Source organism: Passer domesticus, chromosome 6 (genome assembly GCF_036417665.1).
Source record: "Passer domesticus isolate bPasDom1 chromosome 6, bPasDom1.hap1, whole genome shotgun sequence".
Lineage (NCBI taxonomy): Eukaryota > Metazoa > Chordata > Aves > Passeriformes > Passeridae > Passer > Passer domesticus.
In genome coordinates this window covers 33,880,406-33,902,865 of record NC_087479.1, presented here as the reverse complement: position 1 = coordinate 33,902,865, position 22,460 = coordinate 33,880,406, and the positions used below count along the sequence as shown (strand labels likewise).

The window sequence follows — 22,460 nt, the reverse complement described above, 5'->3', positions numbered from 1 at the left end:
CCAATGTGGCCAGAGCCCCATGACATTAAGAGTCCCAATGCCCATCTGCAAGGCTGGAAAAAAGGGGTACTTGGATATTCTTGAGGATCTAACATTCACCATCACCTATGGTGCACAGAAGATGCACTTGAAGGCAGTTTTCTCCCCCATAAACACTTTGTCAAGAGACAGGCAGTCTAGTCTGATGTTTTCCAGAGCTCTGTAAGGATTTCTTAAGTTCCAGTTTTACTGCTTGGACCAGCTCTACTTCTAGTGTGGAGAAAATATCTGTAAAATGGAACTGGTCTTTAAAACATCAGCACAGTGCTTTGAGACATGGAGCTGAACAACATCTAGTCTTACTACTCATATATCACAGGAGAACCAGAGGGGGACAGGAGATAGCATAAAGCCTTTAAAACATATGGAAAACATTATCTAAATAGCAAAAATATGACATAAAACTACATACACATGCTTACAGCTCATATTTGAACTCTCCACAGCCCTTGCTAGATAAGTAGGGATAATGATTTTTTTATTCATAGTTCACTGAAAGGGAGTCCCACTCATATTTTCACACGCCCCAGCAGCCAGACAGTCTCTCTGCTTTTATTTACGGCTAGAAGTCCTGGACAGAGTCAGGGCACAGAGGAAAAAGGAAAAGCAACTGGCAGATCTCAGCTAATGCAAAGTACTGTCTGACATTTTTCAAAGAACAATCAATTGCAAAGGACTTGCTGTTAATCACTGTGAAACAGATACATTTCAGATCCCCACAGAGCATGATACAATGTGAAGCAGCTTCTTAGAGCAGCAGGATTTTTTGTGAAGGGAGTTTGGACAGGCAGTTTTTCCTTTAAGCCTGCATTTCTGACAGCTGCCTAGTACCCTTTTTCACAGGCTTGTCACATTTGTACCAAGATATATAAATGCCTTCTCCTTTTTTCCTTGTTTTTTGCACAATCTTTCACTTTTTTAAGAAAAGAAAGATAGAAGCCATATTTCCTATCATCTATAGATGAAGCCAAAATTTTTCCTGTACAAGGAAATGGCTTCTTGTTATCTGAAGACGACATCTCTATTTTACAGTAAAAGCCTCCATCCTATTTTTTTTCTGTTCTACTTACTCCCTCCTGTCTCAAAGCTGAACATATCCAATAGCTTGCAAAGGAAAGTAATAAGAGAAAGATTGTTTTGCTTTGTTTCCTGGCGACCAACACCACTGAGACCCCAGGTATCATCACACTGGCTAATTCAAGACAGAAACAAGTTCCATTACAGTTAAGCGGCAAGAGAGGATGCAGCAGTAACCTTGGCACAGAAAATCCTTGCCAGAGCTGCCTGCTCTTCATGGTAGAATTCACAGTGATAGAGGAATATGTTTTGATTAAGAGAAATTATGTTCCATGTATGTTTAGTTGGCTTTTGGGTTTTCTTTTTTCCCCTCTACTAAGCTTAACCATGTTGTGTCACTTGCATTACCCTCTTTACCTGTAAAAGCCTTAAACAAAACCCCCTTGATGCAGGGCTAATACAAGAGGGCTCACTGTGGCTCCTTTAATAAGTCCCAAGGAAAGCTGGATCTGTCTTCTTTGCATTTAGCTCAAACTGCCTCTGCCTTTCTCCAGAACAATGTACCCCTCAGGGTGAGGAAAAGTCGTTATACCAACAGTATGGCACTAAGTAGAAGAAAGTTCTTTGTAATGGCCCCTACACCCAAAAAACATCAAAGGGGATGGCAGCCTGTCTTACAGGTCTGGACAACTGTGGGGGCCCAAAAGAAGGAGATCAAGGAGAGGTGATGAGAATTGACTTTCTGGTTCACACTAGAGGTGCCTCTAAATCCATACAGAACACTGCAGACAGGCAGGTGACTCCTTGTTACAGAGGCTCCCTTTGCACATGAAAAGATCTAGTTCCTCCAAGACATTCAGGCACGGGGCCAAGGCAGTGAGGTGCTTCTCAAGGCAACCATATTGCCTTCATGGAAAAACTCCCACCAAAACCATGTTACAGACAGTGCAGAGTTTAAACACTCCCTAAGGAGCCAGAGCAATAGAAATGCAACAGGAAGAGAGCTTCCCATGCCTGCCATTACTGAATTCCAAACAGAGAATTCAAGCCCACAGGGATATGTTGTCTTCTGTCCTGTCAGTCACAGATGTGACAGCTGGGACCTTTAGCGACTGTCAAAGGAGGAAAACCAAGGCACTCCAAATGCCAAGACTGTCAGCAGCATAATTAACATGTCATGTATGACCATGCTCAAAAATGCAGCACCTACTGCACCTCCAACAGACAATGCTGCCCAGCTGGTAAATCCTGCACCTTGCAATAATGTCTAAGTGACTGAAAAAAATAAGAAAAAACACAAACTGTAGAGTTCAGAAAGACAGAAATCAGTTTGTAGCCCACGGAGGAAGGGCTTCAAAGCCATTGCTTCTCCCACTCCTGAGGCATGCCTCTGGAAATTTGTAGCCAGTCGTATTCTTACAGAAGAACATCTGTTTCACATGGGCAGAACATATGAAACAAAAAGGATGGAAGCAAGTTCTGCAGGGAATCCATAAGCCAAGACAGGTTTGGGGATCTCAGCAGATCTGGTGTGCTCCCCACTGACCTGCAAGAACCAGTTTGAGGCAGGTGGCACCAAGCACCAGGCAAAAGGGAAATTTTCTCTCCCCCATCTCTGGCAGCATACTTTGGACAAACTTAAAAATGTGAAGTGACAAGCAACAGAAAGAAAAAACCCATGTTGTGAAAGCCAGTCCATACAGAAAGCATTGTCAATTCTCCCCCTGCACAGATAAAATGGATGTGTGTGGTTAAGTGCAGGACTGTCCCAGTTAAGATAAAATACTTGGGCAACCTAGATGAATACTCAGGCTGAGAAAAATCTAAGGTTTCATTTGAACAAATGTAGACCTGTAGCCATGACCAAAAATGACCAGGCCAAGGACAGCACCTGAATCCACTGTTCAAACATACCTGAGCAAGCTCACTATCCCATTGCTTAGAAGTACAGGATTGGTGCCAGCATGGGCTCTTCCACAGCTGATCTCTGACACACAAATCAGGGAAGGCAACTGGAAAGGGAAACTCGGAGGGTGAGGTCCAGGTGTTACTGTAAGGAACAATGGACCTGTAAGGACTGGGTAAGACACAAGGAAAGAAGAGAAAACGCAAGCATGCAAGAAAGGAACAAGAGAACTTCAAAAGTGGTAAGTCTGGTAAAAGAGTGAATTTTTATGGAATGTAACAATTAGCAACAGAGACATACAAAGAAGTTTTATCTATAGACTAGTAGAAAATTTAAAATCATAATAAAATAAAGCCAATCTATTTCTGCATAATAAATATATTGCTTCCCCTCTTCTTTCAGATTGAATTAAAATTATGCAGGTTAAGGGTATCTTACAAACAACAAAGAATCTTAGTTTAGAAAATATTTGTGAAGGAAGTTCTCCTTGCTAGTTTCTATTTCTGAACAAGTGATTCGGAAAAAATCCTCTTCAATGACACTACTGGCTCCACAAAAATAGAGGATGTGCAGTCCAGTTCTTATCTCCACATTACTTTCTTGTCTCACAAACAGAAAAGACCTGACCCTGTGGTCAGCCAGTCAGTTCCATTAAAGAGTTTGATCAGGAGTTCCTGTATCAGAACAAAGGCAGAAAAAACAAAGCAGAACAAAGAGGTGAAATGGACACCTTGTACTCCTGATGACAGAAAAGGAGTTTCTGAGTCACGCAGAGAGCTCTCAACACCCCGATCAGATGGAGACAGGATATAGCACTATCTGAACACATGCTCTAAATGCTTTGGAGAGAAAAAGTTATATCCAAACTGCTGCTGTAGGCAGGAAGGTCATGCTGGGATTATAATCAGCTGTGTGAATGAGCACAGAGACATACCACATTTGGCTAGATGATTTTTTCTTTAAGACTTGCCAGTGGTACAGGGGAAAAGATTGCCCTTATAATGAAAATTATCTCATTTGCAGCTCTGTGATAAATAGTATTTATCATGAATCTTTGATTCCTCATGCTGTTATTGCAGCTCCTCTGGGATGGCATTAATGTACCATTTCTCTCCATGGCTCCTACTTATCTCAAACAGTCTCTGCTACAAACAGGGTTTTTACCCCTGGCCTGTGAAATTTCTTAAATTATCTGATAAGGGCCAGTTTCAGCCACAATCACAGCAGGTCCGGGATTCTGCCCAAATGTTATAAAAAAATGTGGGTCAACTGCGCTATACACAGCAGTGAAGATAAGGGTTTTACTGAAACTTCTTTACAGAGGCATATAAAAGTTGAGCATAGATTCATCATTCAGTAGAAGCACACTCATATCATGCAATCAAAATCATCAAAAGGGATTGTACAGAAAGGAGTGTGTATTTTTAAAAAGTTATCTTTAACTAAGGTCTAGCACAGGACAAAAAACGTGAATATTTAAGTAAGTTAGACAGCAGCACATCTTAAAAAACAACAATAATTAGCACACACTAGCTTATATTTTCAAAGCATTTTACAAAAACATGAATTAATTAAGCCTCACAACATCCTTGTGAGATAGTTAAGCATTATTAGTCCCATTTTAGAGACAGAGAAACAGGCATGAAGAGAGTATAACCTGCTCACCACCACACATGTCAAATCCAGGTACAGAATGTCAGATTTTCCATTTTTTGCCATGTGTGGTCAGATCTCTTAAAAGCTTCTGGTCTTTAATTTGTTTCCTCTCATCCCTTTTAAGACACCTGTCCTTATTTCAGTCTGATATGAAAAGGTACTCACCAAGTGCTATTCAAAGAGTCACCGAATAGTTTGGGTTGGAAGGGCCTCTAAAGAACATCCAGTTCCAACATCCCTGTCCTGGAATGGGACACCTTCCACCAGACCAGGTTGTTCATAGCTCCATCCAGCCTGGCTTTGAACACTTGCAGGGATGAGGCATCCACAGCTTCTCTGGCAAGCTGTTACAGTGCCTCACACCCTCACAGTAAAGAATTTCTTCCCAATACCTAATTTAAACCTAGCCTCTTCCAGTTTAAAGCCATTAACCTTTGTTCTATCACTACATGCTCTTGTAAAAAGTCATAGGAGAGGTGCTGCAGCCATGTGATAATCTTTGTAGTCCTCCTATTGACTTGCTCTATTATGCTGGGGGCCACAGAGCTGGACACAGTACTCCAGGTGGACTCACAAGAGCAGAATAGAGGGGATGAATCACCTCCCTTGATCTGCTGGTCATGCCTCTTTTGATGCATCCCATGATGCAGCTGGCTTTCTGGAAAAGTAATCAACGCATTCCAGGAACCTTCTGAATTGCTTATGGCCTGCTGTGTTGCCTCTCCAACAGATATGAGCTGGCTGAAGTCCCCCAAGAAGACTAAGCCTTGTGAACACAAGGTTGCTCAAATCTATAGAGGGCTTCATCCACTCAGTCTTCCTGGCTGGGTTACCTATAGCAGATCCCCTCTGTCACCTGTCCCTGCCCTCCCTTCAATCCTGACCTGTAAGCTCTTGATGGACTCCTCCTCCATCCCTAGGCTGAGCTCCATGCACTGCAGATGGAGCTCCATGCACTCCAACCAATCACTGACACAGAAGGTGACACCTCCTCCTTGCCTCCAGTGCCTGTTCTTCCCAAAGGGCCTCCATCCTGCCATTCCAACACTCCAGTCATAGGAGTTATTTCACTCCATCTCTGTAACAGCCCTGCACGCGTGAGTGCACTCGCGACAAACAAGCAGAATTAGGAAAAACATTTCTTATAAACGCTGTGTTACCAGAAGCTGTTTAACCAAAGACTTGGCATGGGTACTTCCATACTGCCAAGTGTCACTTCTCATCAGGCACCTGCCACCAGGAATCTTTCTGAGGCCTATCTGCAATGCTGGGACAGCTCAGAATCTGCAAAAAAATAAAGCTTCTTTTCTTCTTCCATACAAGGAATTTCTCTCTGTGGCAAGGGGTCTTCTCTAGAAAGAACTCTTATGAATACCATTGCACTGAAAACAAAGAAAGATTTTTATCAAGAAGACCCTCACCGAATCACTAGGTTGAAGAGACCTTCAAGCTCATCACGTCCAACCCAGCCCTAACGCCTCAATTTTTTTAAACATATCCAGGGATGGTGACTCTACCACCACCCCAGGCAAAGTATTCCAATATTTTATCACCCTTTCTGTAAAAAACATTTTCCTAATACCCAACCTACATTTCCCTTGGCACAGCTTCGGACTGTGACCTCTTGCTCTGTCAGCTGCTGCCTGAAGAAAGAGACCAACCCCCACCAGACTACAATCACCTTTCAGGAAGTTGCAGAGAAGTTGTAAGGTCACCTCTGAGTCTCCTCTTTTCCAGGCTAACCACCCCCAGCTCCCTCAGTCATTCCTCACAGGGCTTGTGTTCCCAGCCCCTCACCAGCCTTGTTCCCTCCTCTGGACACGCTCAAGTGTCTCAGGTCCTTCCCAAACTGAGGGGCCAGAATTGGACACAGCATTCAAGGTGCAGCCTCACCAGTGCTGAGTACAGGGGAACAATGACATCCCTGCTACTGCTGGCCTCAAGGTAAAGCCAAGGGCACAAATGTGTATGCCAGAAAAATCTAGAAACTTTTATCTATTGTGCTTTTGTTGCCTTTCTCTGAACTCACTTTATTATGAGAGATGGTCTGGAGGCATCAGACATCCTGGGAGCAAGAAAAAGATTCTTCATAGTCACTTTGAGAAGACAAGTTCCCTTAATATCAATCACTCTTGCCCTGAACTAGTAAGTGACAGACTAGGATTAAACTTCCAAACTACCTGAAGGTTCGAGTCAATGGATTTAATTCTATAAATTGCCAAATTAAACTTTAACTGGCAAATCTGGCAGATCTACTGCTGCCTTTTTGCAAAGCCAGGCCCCAGGTGTTAGTGGAGACATAGAAATAAAAACAGTCTTTCCATCTTCAGTTACACATGTCCATCAGACACTATCCAGAGTCCAGGAAGTCAGTTTCATGACAGCTTGATCTGAAGATCCTCCCCATACTTCTGGATCAACTTCACATGGTTATGGTCCACTGACCATTGCTCTGGGAGGTGTTTGGGCTTCATGCTGTCCAAGAAATGCTGCCTCCAGCGTCTTTCCAGCTGCATGAGAGAGTGCAGGCCTCCTTTAGCACAACACTGCACCACCTTCAGTCCATGTGGCACGTAGCTCTCATTGCAGATCCTGCCAGGACACAAGCACAATTTATTTTCACACAAGCCCGCTGTCAGACTCCAGATCTGTCTCCAGTGAACAGCAAGACACTGAAGATACTTTCAGCTGCAGAGTTTAATTACAGACAAAGGGTAAGGTAATCAAGAGGGAGAGTTTTAAGCTTTGCTTCAATGCCAGACTGTTTTCTGGAACACACACTGTAAAGCTGGTTTCTCTGAACAGAGAAAGTGTTCTTCTTTAGAGCAACACTGAACAAAGCTCTTAAGGTCCATTACAAGCTCCTCAAGAGACTGCAAATTTCTCAAGGCAAGAATTATATGACCCTTCAGAGTGCTGAGCCTGTCACTAAATTCCCTGCCTGGATAGGTTCTGTGTTACAACATCTGCACTTTACAAACAACAGCGAGCATAACAAGGAGAAGATACTCATTTCAAGCAGAGACTAGATACTTATTAAGAAAAGATATTTGGGGAGACTTTGAGAAAGTGAAGAAGAGAAGATTTCCAATATGACTATCCTTCACTCTTTTCCTGACCTGTCCTTCAGAAGAAGTATAAAAATGTTGGAGGGGAAGATGGACAGCAAGAACAGAAGACTGGTGAGGAGGAAGAGAAAGAGGAAAAGAAACAAAAGCTGCAGTTCAGAGAGCAGTGGTGAATTGAGTGGAGATGGGTATAAACAAAAACAAAACCAGTAAGAAATGCAATATAAACAACCAAAAACCTTACATCCAACCTAGATGGGCTTGCTATACCTGGTTTCCAGACCAGCTGCTGCCTGGAGCATCTCTGGAGTGACAGTGTCAGTGTTATAGAAGTCCTTGATGCCTTGCAGCAGCTCTGCCCTGCGGGGCTCGGGCAGGCTGTCTGCGTTCAGCAGGGCGCGCGCCCCCGAGCGCACTTGCCTGCGCAGAGGGTCCTCCAGGAGACGCACACCTTCCTCGGAGCCGATCGGAGCCCCAAACTCCTGGGCCAGCTGCTGCTTCAGGTGGTTGTCATAGTAATTGGAGATGGCATGGCAGGACGTGCAGAGTAGGAGCACGTCATGTGAGTTGTGGTCCTTCATCTGGATGGGGAAGTGTCTTCTGTATTCATGAGGAACAACATTCTTCCTAGAGAAGACAAAACAGACAGCTCATTGCATTTGTCTGGAGCTGCTGCTCCCCAGTTCCTCCTCTTCCTGCCCCAGAAAGGGTCAGCTAAAACTAAAAGTCCAGGTAAGCAAAGATTACCAGGATGCGTAGTACAGCAAGTGATTATTTTTATTCTTTTCATTTGTAGCTCTCTTGTCAGATTTTCTGCATTTCTCTATTTTCCTTTCAAAAAATTCACCACTATCAATTAAAGATTCATACTGTAAAGAAAAAAATAATTAAGTAATGTGCTATGAGAAGTATACTTCTCAACTAATCAGTAGCAGAAAAAAAGAAAAAGAGAAAAATCTTGTTCTTTATGACCTCATGAGCATTAGGTTCACCTAAACCTTTCAAAAATAAAGGATTAAGTAGTGGAAGGAATAGTACAGCTCTTTTTGGAAGGGTATGCCACCCACCCAGTGTGTGTCAGCACACCGCTGCCCCTGTCACTCAAACTGCAGCACATACATGTTCCATATGCTTTGGTCTCTCCTAGGATCAATACCTCCTGCCTCTGTAAGAGAAAAGGCTGGTCTCATCAGTGTCTCACACAGCCAAACAACTGCAGAGCACTCAAACAGTATCCCATCCAGGACATGAACAAGCAAAATGTTTCAGGTCACCAACCAAGCTTCTGGATGCTAAACTTGATGCAGACCTCAGCCCTGTTTTAGAAGATGCATGTTTCCCCTACCCACTAAACAACTCACCGGATATAGGATTCTCGCTTGCCACATACAACACAGAGGTTTTCTTTGACTGTCAGATAATAATCAACTTGGGACTCGGGACGTCCTGAAGGCTCAAAACGCAGCTTCACAACAAAAGGGTCTGTGCTAACTAGCTCTAAAAGGATAAAGGCAAAGAGAAAATATTCCAGACAAATTGTATTGGAGAGCTAAAATAACAATGCTACAATGTAAGAGTCATCCTAGTGAATCCCCAACAGTACCTCCAATAAGAACGGATACCAAAAAAATCATGCTCCATTAGGAAGAAGAGAAAGAGGGGAGAGAGAGAGAGAGGAGCATTTAAAATTCCAACAGGAAAACTGGTATGCCTACCTCCAATCCCCTTGTCCAAATACCACTGAGCCTTCTTGCGATCACAAGTGCACAGGGGCTGTCCATCTGGTGCATGCAGGAAGCAGTTGTCATACAGTGGAGATTTCCTATGAAACAAGGCCAGTATTACAGCAGATCTAATAGCATGCAAAAAACCCCAGAGCTTTCTATAGCCCTGAGTGCCTCACTGCAGTTCAGGCAGCTTCCTCCGAATCACAGGAGTACCCCCAAACACAAACTTGAGGCTGCTGAGACTCCACAGTCTGCTGCTTAGGGTAACAGTATATCTGAAAATTTATCCAGGGCTCACCAACTGACTCTAAGGTATCTTTGCTCTCCTGCTGTCAACAGAATTGTAACTCTTGAATCCCAGTTTTCAAGAGATGCCATCACTGAAGACAGCATTTTAAAAAAAATTGAAATAGAAAACAAAAGAGAATTGAAGTCACAAAGGATGATGAGCTAAGAGTAAGCTCAAAGAGAGCATCAACTTACAGCAAGGTAGTTTCAAGAATCACCTGCCTAAGCCTGGATTTTAATGATTTTTATGAAAACTTTTCTAAAATTTAATGTGAATAGCAATTACTTTATTCACCCAAGAGAAATGGTCCAAAACCACTCCTCCACTGGGAATTTGAACACATGAGTTCAGCACTGGGAACTGGAACAGATGAGTTCAGGAGAGCAACAAAGCTGAGCTGACACCCTCAAACATGGGTCCCAATGTTTGGCAGTGACAAGAAGTCCTGTGTGAGCAGTCTCTGGCAGTTTGTGGCAGTGTGTGGAAGGGCTCTGTTTTGCAGAAAACATTTCCTCACTCTGCCAACCTCCTTCAAACAAAACTGAAGCGTGGAGCAGGCTGGGCTCAGAGAGGACGTGGGAGGAACTGGCCAGACATGGCACAATACACTGCAGAAAAGTTTCCTTTCCTCTCTGCAGTGAGATTGTACTAATTTGTACAATCTCACTGCAGGGAAGAAAGTGAGAGCTCTACCAGCAGAGCTCTACCAGCTAAAAAGTTTGATTCATAGGATATCTCCTTCCACTGAGCATCCACAGTTCAACTCAGCCACCATGATAATTTCAGTACTTCCCAACTCTAAATGAATAAACATTAAAACTAAACAGACTTAAACAGAAAGAAAAAGTGAAAAAGGACTTTTGAAACCACATCCAGTGTTATCACAGACCAGAGCCACACTGCAGTAAATACTGTAAAAAGCAGTGAGTCTACAGATCTCTCATGAAGTCAAGCACAGTTAAAAACAAAACAAAAAAAACCCAAACAAACAAACAAACAAACCAAACCAAACAAAAAAACAAATATGGGGAGATCTTAATTTATCTTGGAATGTAATTTTGTTTAAATTTTAATCCTCCCATGAGATGCAGTCCTCCTGTTTTGTATTACACAGCCTCCAAAAAAAATTAAAAAGAAATATGAGGGACTTGCTCTGTAAAACATTATACTGTTAATCACTGCTAATGAAATCAATACTATTGACTACACTAAAATTTCTCTGTTGCCAATCCAATAAACTGAAAAAGAAGAAAACAAATATAAAAAATTATTTCTTTCCCAATGATATTCACATGTAATTTTAGTTATGTCCAATGACAAATTTTATTAGATTGTATCCTAACAAAAGCAAACATACAGATACCCCACACCTTCCACTACACTGAGCTTAAAGCAACTTTTCAAACTTGTTTTCAATTTAAAAACAACTGAACTCTTGCTAGCAAAAGCTCATAAGAATTTAGGATTCACTCCAAAAAATCGCCTGCAAGGATGGTAATCCTGAATCCAGCAATAGCTGCCTCTGCAAGGCTAAAGAAGCACTATTCTTTCCTCTCACCCCCTGGCCAACTGCTTTGCTGCTACCACAGGCTGTTCCTCCCTGTGCCCTCTGGCACCTAACATAACATGTCTTACCCCTGATAACCTCAGCTTTCAGCCCTGCCATCTCTAGGGCCATGGTGACATGGGACAGCACAGGAAAAACAACAATCCATGAGGCAGATCCTGATGAAAGGACAAGCTCTGTGCAGTTGCCCCTTTTCCTTGGAGCAGACAGGGCACAGCTGTTTGAGCAGCAGAACCACAGAATCATAGAACATGCCAAGTTGGAAGGAACCCCCCAGGATCACTGAGTCCAACTCATAGCCCTGCTCAGGACACCCTGGACACCCAAGAATTACATCTGGAAAGCCAACTGCCTCCTGCTAGGACTCTGGCTAATGCTTCCACAGGGGAAGGAAGGGTAAAATTTAAAGACAACACCTCAACCTGCTCATGATCTAAGTAGAGATCTAAGCTTTCAATACCGCCTAGAGGAAAATGAGGAAAACAGAAACAGGATCTGACCCACAACTGTCAGGTCCTGTGTTCCCTTTCTGAGCTCATATGAGCTACTCTGTTTAATGACTAGAGCATGAGGCAACACTCAGGGCTTTCCACGTGCAATGCAAAGAGTAAGATGTGCTCACATACTCACCTTGCAGAATATCCCACACCCAGAGGCTTTCGCTTCTGCCTCCGTGGATCTCTCATTTGCTGATTGCCAGAGGGCTGGCCATTCACCCAAGATTTCCGATTCTTTGTTTTCTGAGGGGAACGTCCCTCTCCACTCTTCTCCTCTCCTGTGCTGCCACTCTTTCTTCCTCTAAATGGGATATCCACCAAACCCTGGCATTTACCCCATGCTTTCTCCCAAGCAGTGACAGAGTTTTCACCTTCAGATGTAGCAGGGAGGCTGGTAAATCCCAGCAAATGGAAGAACAGAGCCACTGAGACCTGGGCATCCCTAGCAGCATAGAGAACCTGCAGAAAAGCACAGAAACTAAGATACTGACAAACAGCAAATACTCCCAACATGATCAGTCTTTAGCACACAGTACAGTAAAACCAGAAGCTGGATTCATTTCCTTTTGAAGTCCACATGAAGTTTTGCCAGTTGAGTGACACTTTGATAACAACACCACATCCCACTACCTTGGTGTAATGCCCCCAGGAACTGCAAGGGACTGAAAATATATTTAGGTCAGACATCCTAATATCCCACCAATCCCTCCCTCATAAAAAGTTCCCTTTTGGCCACTGGCTAAGAGTATTCAGCATGGGGTTTTTCTGTCCTGTCACTCCCTCTGCTGGTCACGGCTTCTGCAAGCATGTGCAACGTGACTAAAGAAACTGGGCAGGCAGGGAAAACTCAGCACTCTAAAGAAGGTGAACAAGATTTCCAGTGTCTCTCTAATATTGCACTGACTACTACAGACTGAAGAAAATAATAAAAAAGTGAGGTTTTGGAAACACTTCTTCAAGGGATCTTGCCTCATAGATCTTTCAGGACTAAAACAAAACAAGGGTAAAGAATCCAAGGAGAATAGCAGAAAATTATCTTCATGGAAAAGGAAGGAAATGCAGGCAGTGAGTCTGAAATTAACTTTAGGCCCTGTCACACATAAGATTTTGAGGTATAATTTGAAAAGGCTCACATCTCCCTATTGTAAAGCCTCTTTTGCAACTAAGAAGGTTACTTTTCCTCCCAAAGCAGTAAGTTGAAGTGGAAAACGCACCTGATCTTGTGTCAGTTCTTCTGCTTCCCAGTTGCTGCAACGCACATGAGGAGATTTCTCAAGCGGGAAGTTCAGGACTTTTTCAGCTAAAGACTTAAGGCTAAGGCAGTTGTGAAGTAGATCCTTCCTTCAATTCAACAAAGTGAAACAAATATATTAAAAATGAAACTATACACTCATGCAAATTCAGATGGCCTCATACAGCCTGAACCTGCGAGAACACAATGCACATGATGCATGACTCAAACAGCACACAGCTGTTTGCCTGTCAGCTTTACAGGCCTTCTCCTCCCCTGTATTAAAATGTCCCTTCTAGATTTAGTAATTATCTCGTGCCTGCAATATGCAAAGCAGGTGAGGCTGGGAGTTAGTAACATTTAAGACTGAAGTGTTTGGCTCTGAACTACTCCCTTCTGAACTAAAGAGGTCCATCATACACTGATGGACTACTTGTCCGAGGGATTCCTGAGAAGCCCAAGAACCAGGAATGACTCAGAAGAATCCTGTCCACTAGAAACAACAAGTCCATCCTCAGTGCTAAGAAGGCACCAATAGGTCAGCAAACGCACAGCCCAGATCCCTAACACCACACCCAGGCACGCATATAATTGTACCTGAAGAATATTTGCAAGTAAAACATCTTGTTTCAGGAAGAGTGAAAGATAAGAAAATGGCATCACAAGTGTAACATTTCCATAGAAGAATTGCTATTAAAAGAGAAAATTGGAACTGGTTTATTTAGTAATTTTTCAAGAAATCTTGAAATTCAACAGTTCCACTTACATGTCCTGTGCACACTTAACTCACACTTCTTGGCAGTGTATTCAAACATCTGCTGACACAGTGTTCATTCTTACTGCATTACATCACTGTGCCTGGACTTCTTAAAAGCTGAAGCATGGTACACAGAGAAGTCCACAAAGGTATCAGTCTGTGAGAGAAGACTAACGGACACAATTAGCAAACTAAATCCTCATTAAGATTTCATTTCCATTAAGATTACAGAATAGAAGCATGACATGCTCCTGGGCTGCACTATCAATGCCCATTTTCTAAAGCCACCCTAAGAATTCCAGACATACCAGCGTGATATCATTCAGCTTATGCAAATCACCAAAGATATATTTCCAACTCAAATGGTGCCTCAAAAGGACCTACCTCTGTCTCATGGCTAAATACCGGAGATCCATGCTCCCTTTCACTGGAAGACCATAATCATGAAGCAATTTGCAAGCATCTTCCCAGCATCCTACACCAACTTTCAACACAGCACTATCTACCATGATGTCCACCAGGGTCTTTGGAAGAGTCTGGCCACTGGCAACAAGCCTGGGCAACCGAACAAGAATGCACAGGCCACTGGAAGAAGCCATCTGTAACAGGGATACAGGATTTGCTTTTCCCTCCACAGATACCTGTAATGAAATAAAAAATGAGAGTCCAGCTTAATGTATTATTAGTAATCCCGGAACTGAAGCAAATTGCAAAAAAGGCCACTGAAAGCAGGAAACACTTATCAGTTTACACAGTCAAGTATTGTTATATATCTCTAAAAATTCACGGCAAATTACATGGTCTTTTTCACAGTATTACTGTGCCCAAGCGACTTCTTGCCCCATTCCCACATTACAATCTTTCCCCCTTTCACCCTTCCCCTTCATAGCTGAGCTGGTGGAAGAAATCAGAAACATTTTTGAATCTACATCAGCATAAAGCCACCCACTATATAAATGTGTGTGGCAAATATATTGTTTAGCTGTGGCTTATACTGTGGGGTGAATAAATTTCCAGTCAAAACACTGGCAAAGCCAGGCTTTATTAATTACTTTAAGCCTGTTTGAGATAGCACGCATGCAAATGTACAAGCAGAAGAGGAACTTTGTTTTCTCATCGTCCCAGTGAATTTTATCTATGTATCAGCATTACCCTCCTTTTTGGAGTTAACATTCTTAAGATATTGTTTCTTAAATATGTAGCTGGATTTAAAATAGTGTAAGCCCAAGCTACTTCTAGTAAATCACCTTTAAAGAGATGTTACACAAAACACATAGTGCTATATTTAGCCATACAACTGTTACTATATATAGTAGTCGATTTATCACAGCAACTCAGTAAACAAATACATCTAGTGAATGAAAAAGTCAGCATATTTAAACGTAAGAAGAATCAAAATTAGCATCTGCTTCACAGACAATCACAGTTTCAATAGTCAACAATGGTATCTGTTTAAGCAACAAATTGCTCCACCCTCAATGATTTCCCCAAGCAATTTGCAATGTAAAGGAAGGAGAGGCGCTTCTTGATCACTCACCCACTCACAATCAATTCCAAGAACCGGCCACTTCTCCAGCTCCTTCTTCAGCAATGGTTCAACATGATCCCACTCCTCCTGCTCTGAAACTATCACTATGTCTGCACCAAGGGTCCTCTCTATCCAGAAGAAAGTGGGAGATCTGAAGAAGGAAAGCACCTTCTTATCCTCCGCCTTAACGAGTTTCTCATCTCCTGACTTTACTGCTGCTTCCTCTTGCTGACTACGACAGCGTGTTTTTCCTTTCCGATGCTGGGTCGCTTTCCACAAAACCAGCCCCCCCAATGCAACACCCAGCAGGGTCGCCAAAGTAATCGTCACGGCTGTTTGCTTGGCCATTTTTTATTGCCCTTTCTCCCCCTTCACCTCATCCTCTCAAAACGGCATTGTGGGATTTCATCATGGCCTGCCGAGAAAAATAAGAGAGGAAGAAATTAAAGACAACTTAATAAAATGTGTTTAGAGATATTAAACACATGCAATGCTATCATAACAAGGTTCTAGCCATAAGTGGTAATCCTGGCAGAAAAAAGGTCCCCACTTTGATAGACTGGGGGCCTGGGGACAGACAGCTGCAGCGATGGATTGGGCAGGAAGAGGAGACTGAATGCTGCTGTTGATCACGCCACTAAAAACCTTAAAGGGAATCCATTCAGTTAAACTGGTGCAACTCGGTGCTTCCACAAATTCTGCTATTCCAAAAAGAAACTAGTCACAGTTATGATCAACACCTTTTAGCTCAGTTTGTAACTAGATCAACCTAAACAAGGCCAAAATGAAATTGCTGCAGAATAAGCATGTCTGTTCACGCATTAGTAAACAACAGGCATTTATTTGTCCATTACATTCACATCCATACTAGGGTCAAATGGCCCTTCAGGCACTGGAAAGCCCTAGAACAGCAGCATCTTATTTTTAACATAGCTGTCCCTCCATCATACAGAAGCTGAGTACCCCTTCAATAAAGTGAAATCAATCCTGCTCCTCCATCCCAACCCACCGCGTTGTTTCTGAAGGGCTGCCCTTGCGCACACTTCCCACCAAGGAGAAGTGTCGGTGCTGCTCCAGCATGGATGCTGCACAGCCGCTCCCAACACCCCGAGCACAGCCGGGGCACCTGCCTGAGCACCCCCGAAGCAACAGGTCCTTCACTGCCCCCCGTAAACTGAGCGCGAACACCGGCTGCAACGAGCCCGCCCGAGCGACGGCCTCTCCCTGGGTGCAACAGCCAGAACCGCTCTGGGAGCCGGGGCTGCCCGTGATCCTTGCGTGGATCCCCCGCCGGGGCAGCAGAAGCCCCGGTAAGGCGCCGGCCCGGCTCAGCCCCGGCGGCAGCGGCGCGCCAGGGCCCGGGGGCGGGCCCGGGATCCCAGCCGAGCGCTCCTCCGGGCCGCTGCCAGCCCCGCCGGGATGGGAGCAGGCGGGGGCGGCCGCGGCTCCGCTGGGCAGCAGGGGGAACGCGCTGCCCGCTCTCGGCTCGGTCGCGATTATCTACCCCGGGAAGAGGCCCGAACGCCGGGAGCGAGCATGCGGGAGGCCGCGGGCGCACCGGCCCGCGCACCGGCCCGCCTGCAGCCGCGGCCTCTCCGGGATGCGCGCAGCAGCCTCTCCCCCGCGCCCGGCCCCGCCGCCCGCCCGCGGCCCCGCCGGGCGCCCACCGATCCGCCCGCTGCCTGCGTCCCGCGGAACGGCTGCGTCCGGCTGCAGGAACGCCCCGCGGGGCAGTCGCCACACACACCGGGAGCCTTAGAGTGGCGGACGCTTCCTCTGTGCCGGCGGTGCGAGTGGGCGGTGGGCGCCGCCATGTTGTACGGCAGCTAGTGGCGGGGCGGCTGTGTCGCTGGGCAAGCGCCAAGGTGCCTTCGGCCTGGCAAAATGCTGTCAAGAGTACTGAAGAGCTAGCTCTTTTTAAAGGAGATTTTTGGAGTGAAAAGTGCGGTTTGTTGTCTGCCACTAGGGAGGGCTTGAGGAGCGAGCCGCAGCGGGTGTGAAGTCACCCACACGCGGAGCACCGGGGAACCCCTGGGGCAGGAGGGACCAGGCAGAATGGGAAGCACAGAACAAAGGCAGCCGGGAAAATAAATGGCAAATCGCAGCCACCTACAGAGTGGCAAACTGGAAGAAAACAAAGAGGGAACTCATCAAGTGGAGAGTTTTAAGAAATTAACAGAGGAACATGTCACTTAATCATAACAAGAGATTGTTTCCCCCGTGTGTGGGGGAAATACGAACGTTAGAAGAGTGACACCACAAAACCTGGACAGTGAGTATGCAGGCAGCTGCTGTATCCAGAGCGTCATCAAGGTTTGAGGCCATCACTGTTAAAAAGCAAACAAGTTTCCAGCCCAAATTCCATTGCAGATGAGAGGATCTGAGCACCCAATTTCTTCAAATTCCTTTGCAATTCCCAGTATCTCTGAGATTGCATCTGTATTTTGAATGTACAAATGCTTTATACCTTATCATTACAGCTTCTGTATCATAAGTGTTTCTGCAAAGCCTCTCAGTCTTGCTGTACAGCGAGATTTTTATCCATTTTTGTATTAATTCACTGAGTTACGAAGCATTGCAATGTCACTGCAGTAACTCACACTTTGTCTCTGCTTCGTTCTCCTCTGGAGGGAAGGTCTGCATCTCCCTTTCAGTCACAGCCCGGCCCCAGCTTCTCCATCCATCCCCTGTGCTCCGATGCACCGACACAGCTGCCCAGCTGAATGCAGGTCACCAAGCAGGAGCTAGCACTGCTCTGAAGTTTCTCACATGACTTGTGCTCAGAGGAAAGGTGCATCATGTGCATGCTCAGGAGAGAAACCTGGAGGGTTTCTGAGTTCCCACAGTCAGATGGACATGTTCTGCCCGTTTCTCTCTCTCTCTCTTCCCTTTACACATATCCTTCAAGGTAGAGTGCTTTGTTTTGTATGGTCATTGGAATCTAGAATAAACCTGGGTTGCCACTTGGATGGATAGTCCCACGTTTCCTGTTGTAGCTGTGACTGGCTGCTCACTCCCTGCTCCCTTGCTCCAGCACCCACATACCTGTAATTACAGGGTCAGAAAATCATGGAACTGATCATGTAAACTAGTTCAAGGACAAAAGGTAACACCTGGGGACACAACAGACACTTCAAGGCCCAAGTGATTGGAAAAAGAACCAAGAAGATGATGCAGCTGGGCTCCAGGATCCAGCTGCCCTACTGTGTAGTAGGCAAGGCATCCTTAAGAGAACTCTGTCAGAGCTCAAGATAAGCCCAAAATACTGAACAAACCTGCAAATAAATGGTTTATTTTAGTTTCTAAATCAATAGAAGTGTGAAGATACAATAAAGAAAAATACAATAAAATACCCCAATATTTATCACACAGTGAAAATGTCACAGAGAAGATGCTAACTTTTCTCCAAGTAAGAGGATTGTATCCCTGCTTGCATTTAAAACCTTTATTTTTCATGGCATCACTGAAATTACAGAGTCTTGTAAGCCACAAGTCTCTAACAGCTTGTCTTATACCTACATAGCCATTTATTCAAGTATAAGGATTAAATTAAAAATAAATGAAAGCAACTTACTCATTAATGCACTCTGGCAAAAAAACAAAACAAAACAAAACCCAACAAACAAACAAAAACCCTCAAAAAACAAAACAAACAAGCCAAACCAAAACCAAACAAACCACAAGTTCCCAAAACCTGATAGGGACATTGCTGAAGGTAAGATAACCAAGTGAATAAGCAGCAACTGCTGGCTTAGTCTTACTTGTAAGAAATCTGTTACAGCAGGTAACTGGAAGCCTTTACATGGTAAACTTTTCTGTGTCTGTAGCCTGACATGAGATCTCTGCAGAGGTCTCTGTTAAAAGACTAATTTTTAGCCTGATTTCCTAAGAAAAGAAGGCTTATGAAATTACACGATGTTATTGTTTCTGCCTCTAGGTCCCATTACTTCCCCTGCTTTCTTTGCCAAAAAAAAGCATGTTTAAACCATTGCTAAATTCCACCTAAATTTGTACAAAGGTAACAAGTGAAATGCAAAGCCAAATGGATGAAACAGGTCCTGATAAAGCTGTCACTGACAAAATGGTAAGCATGTGCTGATGCTGCTTAGTATACATATGAGAACCCACACAGCAGTACCACATCAGGAGAAATCCATAGGAAACCAGGCTTCACTTGTTCTGCTGATCACAGAAAAAAGAATTATTTTTATAATGACATTAGCTCATCCTTTAGGAGGGAGAAGACTATGGTAAATGAGTCAGTGTTCAAAGGAAAATCAATGATTGTGGAATATCAAAGGAGAGAGGCTCCAGTGAAGACTTAAATTGCTGGTAGCAGACAATGAGCAGAGAGCTGCGTGTAGTCCCCACTAGCTCATTAATAACACTCTCTTTGGGGCTCCATCCCAAGCTATAGAAAAAAGCCAAACTCACATTTCAACTCCTAATGTGATTTATCTTCCTTCTGTCGATGCTGATAACACCATGACTACATATGCAAACAAGCCCTTTTGAGCAGGGTTTGTTTTAACAGGGTTCATACCAGGAAGGCAGGAGGGTTTCTTTCCTCAAGAAGTCAGAATGAGAGCAGTTTCAATCAACTGTGAGGCCCCATCCTAAAGATGGAGTCTCACACTCCAACCAGGTGGATGGAAGGTTTAGCTTTTGTTGAAAAGGCAATTCTGCTTCCTTCTTCTCCCTGTCTGCATTCTTCGTCAGCCTCAATTCTGCAAATACTGGTGCCTTCTTGATTCAAGGAATTAAGTGAGCAGAAAGCTAGCACAGCAAAAAACTGGGTTTTCTTCTGGTTTAACTCCTGGTACTAACTCATCATACAGCCAGATCTCAGTGAAACTACATCTTAAGCCAAAAGATGAGTCATGGTAGCTCACTGAAGGGATCTGACAGAGTTTGCAGGTTTTGCAAAGAATCTGAAAAAAACTCAGAAGTGTAAAATGCCAGATAATCCCATGAGGACGAGTTGTATTAACATCAATCATCATCAATGTATTTCTGCCTTAATTGCCAACTCTTTTCATTGCTTATACAGAGAGATGAATTTCACAATTCCGTTTCTTGAAGAGCTGCTTAGCTTACCCCAGTAGTTCAGTCCAGAAGGCATTCTGAGTCAGCCTCACCGTTTATGGCTGCTAAGAATATGACATCCCCCATCTCCAAAGTCATCTCCCAGCTGGGCACTCCAGACTAGCTTGTGCTGATTTTGGCATTCCTTGGGACATTTCCATGAGCCAAATAAACACATGGCAGACAAGCAGGTCCAGTAAGTAGCAGCATCAGCACAAGGAAAGGGACAGAACACAGAGCCACAAAAAAATAAAGCCACCTTTCAGTGGCCACAAATCATTAGATTGGCTTACCTGTATGTTAAACCTACATAGCAGAACAGTAAGCCCAAGGGGAGACATTTGTGAAAAAAATCCTTGGTTTTCCTGCCTTTCTGGTCCATTGAAGTAAGCAAAAGGAGAAAAGCCCAGCAGCCACTAAATTTTCACTAGAGGGAATAAATTACACAAGCAAAATTATTTTTTAAAAAATTATATGGCTAAAATATTGTGTAGTCTTCTTGGTTTACTCTTTCTTTCTATTGCCCCTCAAAAATAAAAAATATTGGTATAAATAAATTAATAAAAAGCCTTGACTTAACTCCACTTTCCTAATTATGCATTCACTCTCTCTGACTCACTCCACAGACATCCAGCTATCAGTGTCCAAACTTCTCAGTTTCCACTCTGGATTAACCAAAGGTTCAACAGTACCCCAAAAAGAGTATTTAAATGTCATCCTTTCTTGCCTGACACAATCAATCATGCTTCACTTAAATACTTTTTACCTATTTAAGACTTCCTAGTGTTTGACAGACTCTCAGAGAACTGTATTCTTGGTCTTCTGTTACCCTCCTACATTATCTCTGAATTAGCACTCGGGAAAGGAGCAGATCCATAAATCATCTGTAGAGAGATATTAATTTATTTTTCAGATGAGATACTTCCCCCTGTCCAAACTCAAAACATAGTCTTCTCTCTTCTGTGAATGACTAGCAGGAAATTAGAGCTCAGCAGAGCTAGAACGTTTCCCTGAAAGCCCTCTTATTATCTTCTTTGTGAGTATCCTTGGATAGCATCACCAGTTTATCTGCTACTCAAACTTGTTTGTCAGCTGTCAGGTCTGACTGAAATGTCTTTGTAGATCCTAGCACCCAGGGTATATACTTCCATGTGACAACTCCAAAACAGCCCTCCAGAACATCCTTGCAGCTAAGACCCTTGTTCTCTTGCTGATATACAGACTGCCCTAATACCTCTTCCTTCAGTATTAACCAACACAGCTCCTAACACAACAGCCATTGACCAATGGAAACGCCACAGTCTGACAACAGAGCAAAGCTGACTGTAGCCCTCCTATTAATGATCAAATTAATGACCACAGCCATCAAATGGAAACAATTAATGCAATTTAACTGATTCTCCCAATTCAAATTTGTTCAGAAAAATGTTGAAGGGATAACTTTGTTATAGACAGTAAACCATAGACAGTAAACCCCAATCAGTTATTGTCAGTCCTTCCAGAGGCAGAACAAGAAATCTGTAGCATGGACAGAAGCTAATATGAGAGTAATGTGACACCATGGCCACATCTCATCCAGATCAATTTAGTACTGCTGCGAGACTGAGCTCTGCACAACCTTGGAATTAAGAACTCTGAAACTGCAACCCAAGATTGTTTACATAGATCATTAACTACATCACTTCTCTATTTTAAGGATTCTCCTAGTTCCCTCTTCTGTATTGCATCAAACATTATTTACTTACCTTCATTCCCAAGGACATCTACAGCAAGTCACCACCGTGTTCATTATCTCCCATTTCCTTTCCACTTGACTCCTCCACTCTGTTGCCTACTTGTTGAAATTCCAGGCAAAACATTTGTTGTGCTTGATTTCATGCTGCTTTTGAGACATGGAGGAGACTGTGAACATGCTACAGAATTAGGCAGCTCAAGCAGTGTGCGCAGGCAGATTCTGGCTTCCTGTGCCCTTTGAGTCTGGCCAGGTTCAATCCAATTTGGTTGTGACAACCAGTCTCAGTACAGCACCTCCCATGCTGACATGTACCCAGAACAGCAACTTGATGAAGTTTGATCTGTTTGACTAACTACTG

At 43.8% G+C, this 22,460-nt stretch overlaps 1 protein-coding gene across 12 annotated transcripts; it reads right to left on the bottom strand.

The window, feature by feature from the left end:
• Positions 1-4,248: 4,248 nt before the first annotated feature.
• Positions 4,249-20,682, bottom strand: EXD2 (exonuclease 3'-5' domain containing 2). Of its 12 annotated transcripts, none has more exons than XM_064424324.1 (10): positions 16,950-17,060; positions 15,658-15,697; positions 15,292-15,433; positions 14,139-14,395; positions 12,981-13,107; positions 11,900-12,225; positions 9,402-9,508; positions 9,048-9,183; positions 7,957-8,313; positions 4,249-7,210 (listed from the first exon to the last, which is right to left on the bottom strand). In XM_064424324.1, the coding sequence occupies exons 2-10, from the start codon at positions 15,660-15,662 to the stop codon at positions 6,994-6,996; spliced, it is 1,674 nt and encodes a 557-aa protein (XP_064280394.1). In that variant the 5' UTR covers positions 15,663-15,697; positions 16,950-17,060; the 3' UTR covers positions 4,249-6,993. The 12 variants fall into 12 exon arrangements, with proteins under 12 accessions (XP_064280394.1, XP_064280393.1, XP_064280395.1 ...); XM_064424323.1 differs by lacking the exon at positions 16,950-17,060 and adding an exon at positions 16,413-16,479; XM_064424325.1 differs by lacking the exon at positions 16,950-17,060 and adding an exon at positions 16,292-16,404.
• Positions 20,683-22,460: the final 1,778 nt, after the last annotated feature.

What these genes read in the sequence shown, in the direction of transcription:
- EXD2 (XM_064424316.1), bottom strand. Translation starts at nt 15,630, where the DNA reads ATGGCCAAGCAAACAGCCGTGACGATTACTTTGGCGACCCTGCTGGGT. An exon ending in TTTGGACAAGGGGATTGGAG is followed by an intron (nt 9,184 to 9,401) that starts GTAGGCATACCA and finishes TTATCCTTTTAG; the next exon opens with AGCTAGTTAGCACAGACCCT. An exon ending in AAGCGAGAATCCTATATCCG is followed by an intron (nt 8,314 to 9,047) that starts GTGAGTTGTTTA and finishes TGTCTTCTCTAG; the next exon opens with GAAGAATGTTGTTCCTCATG.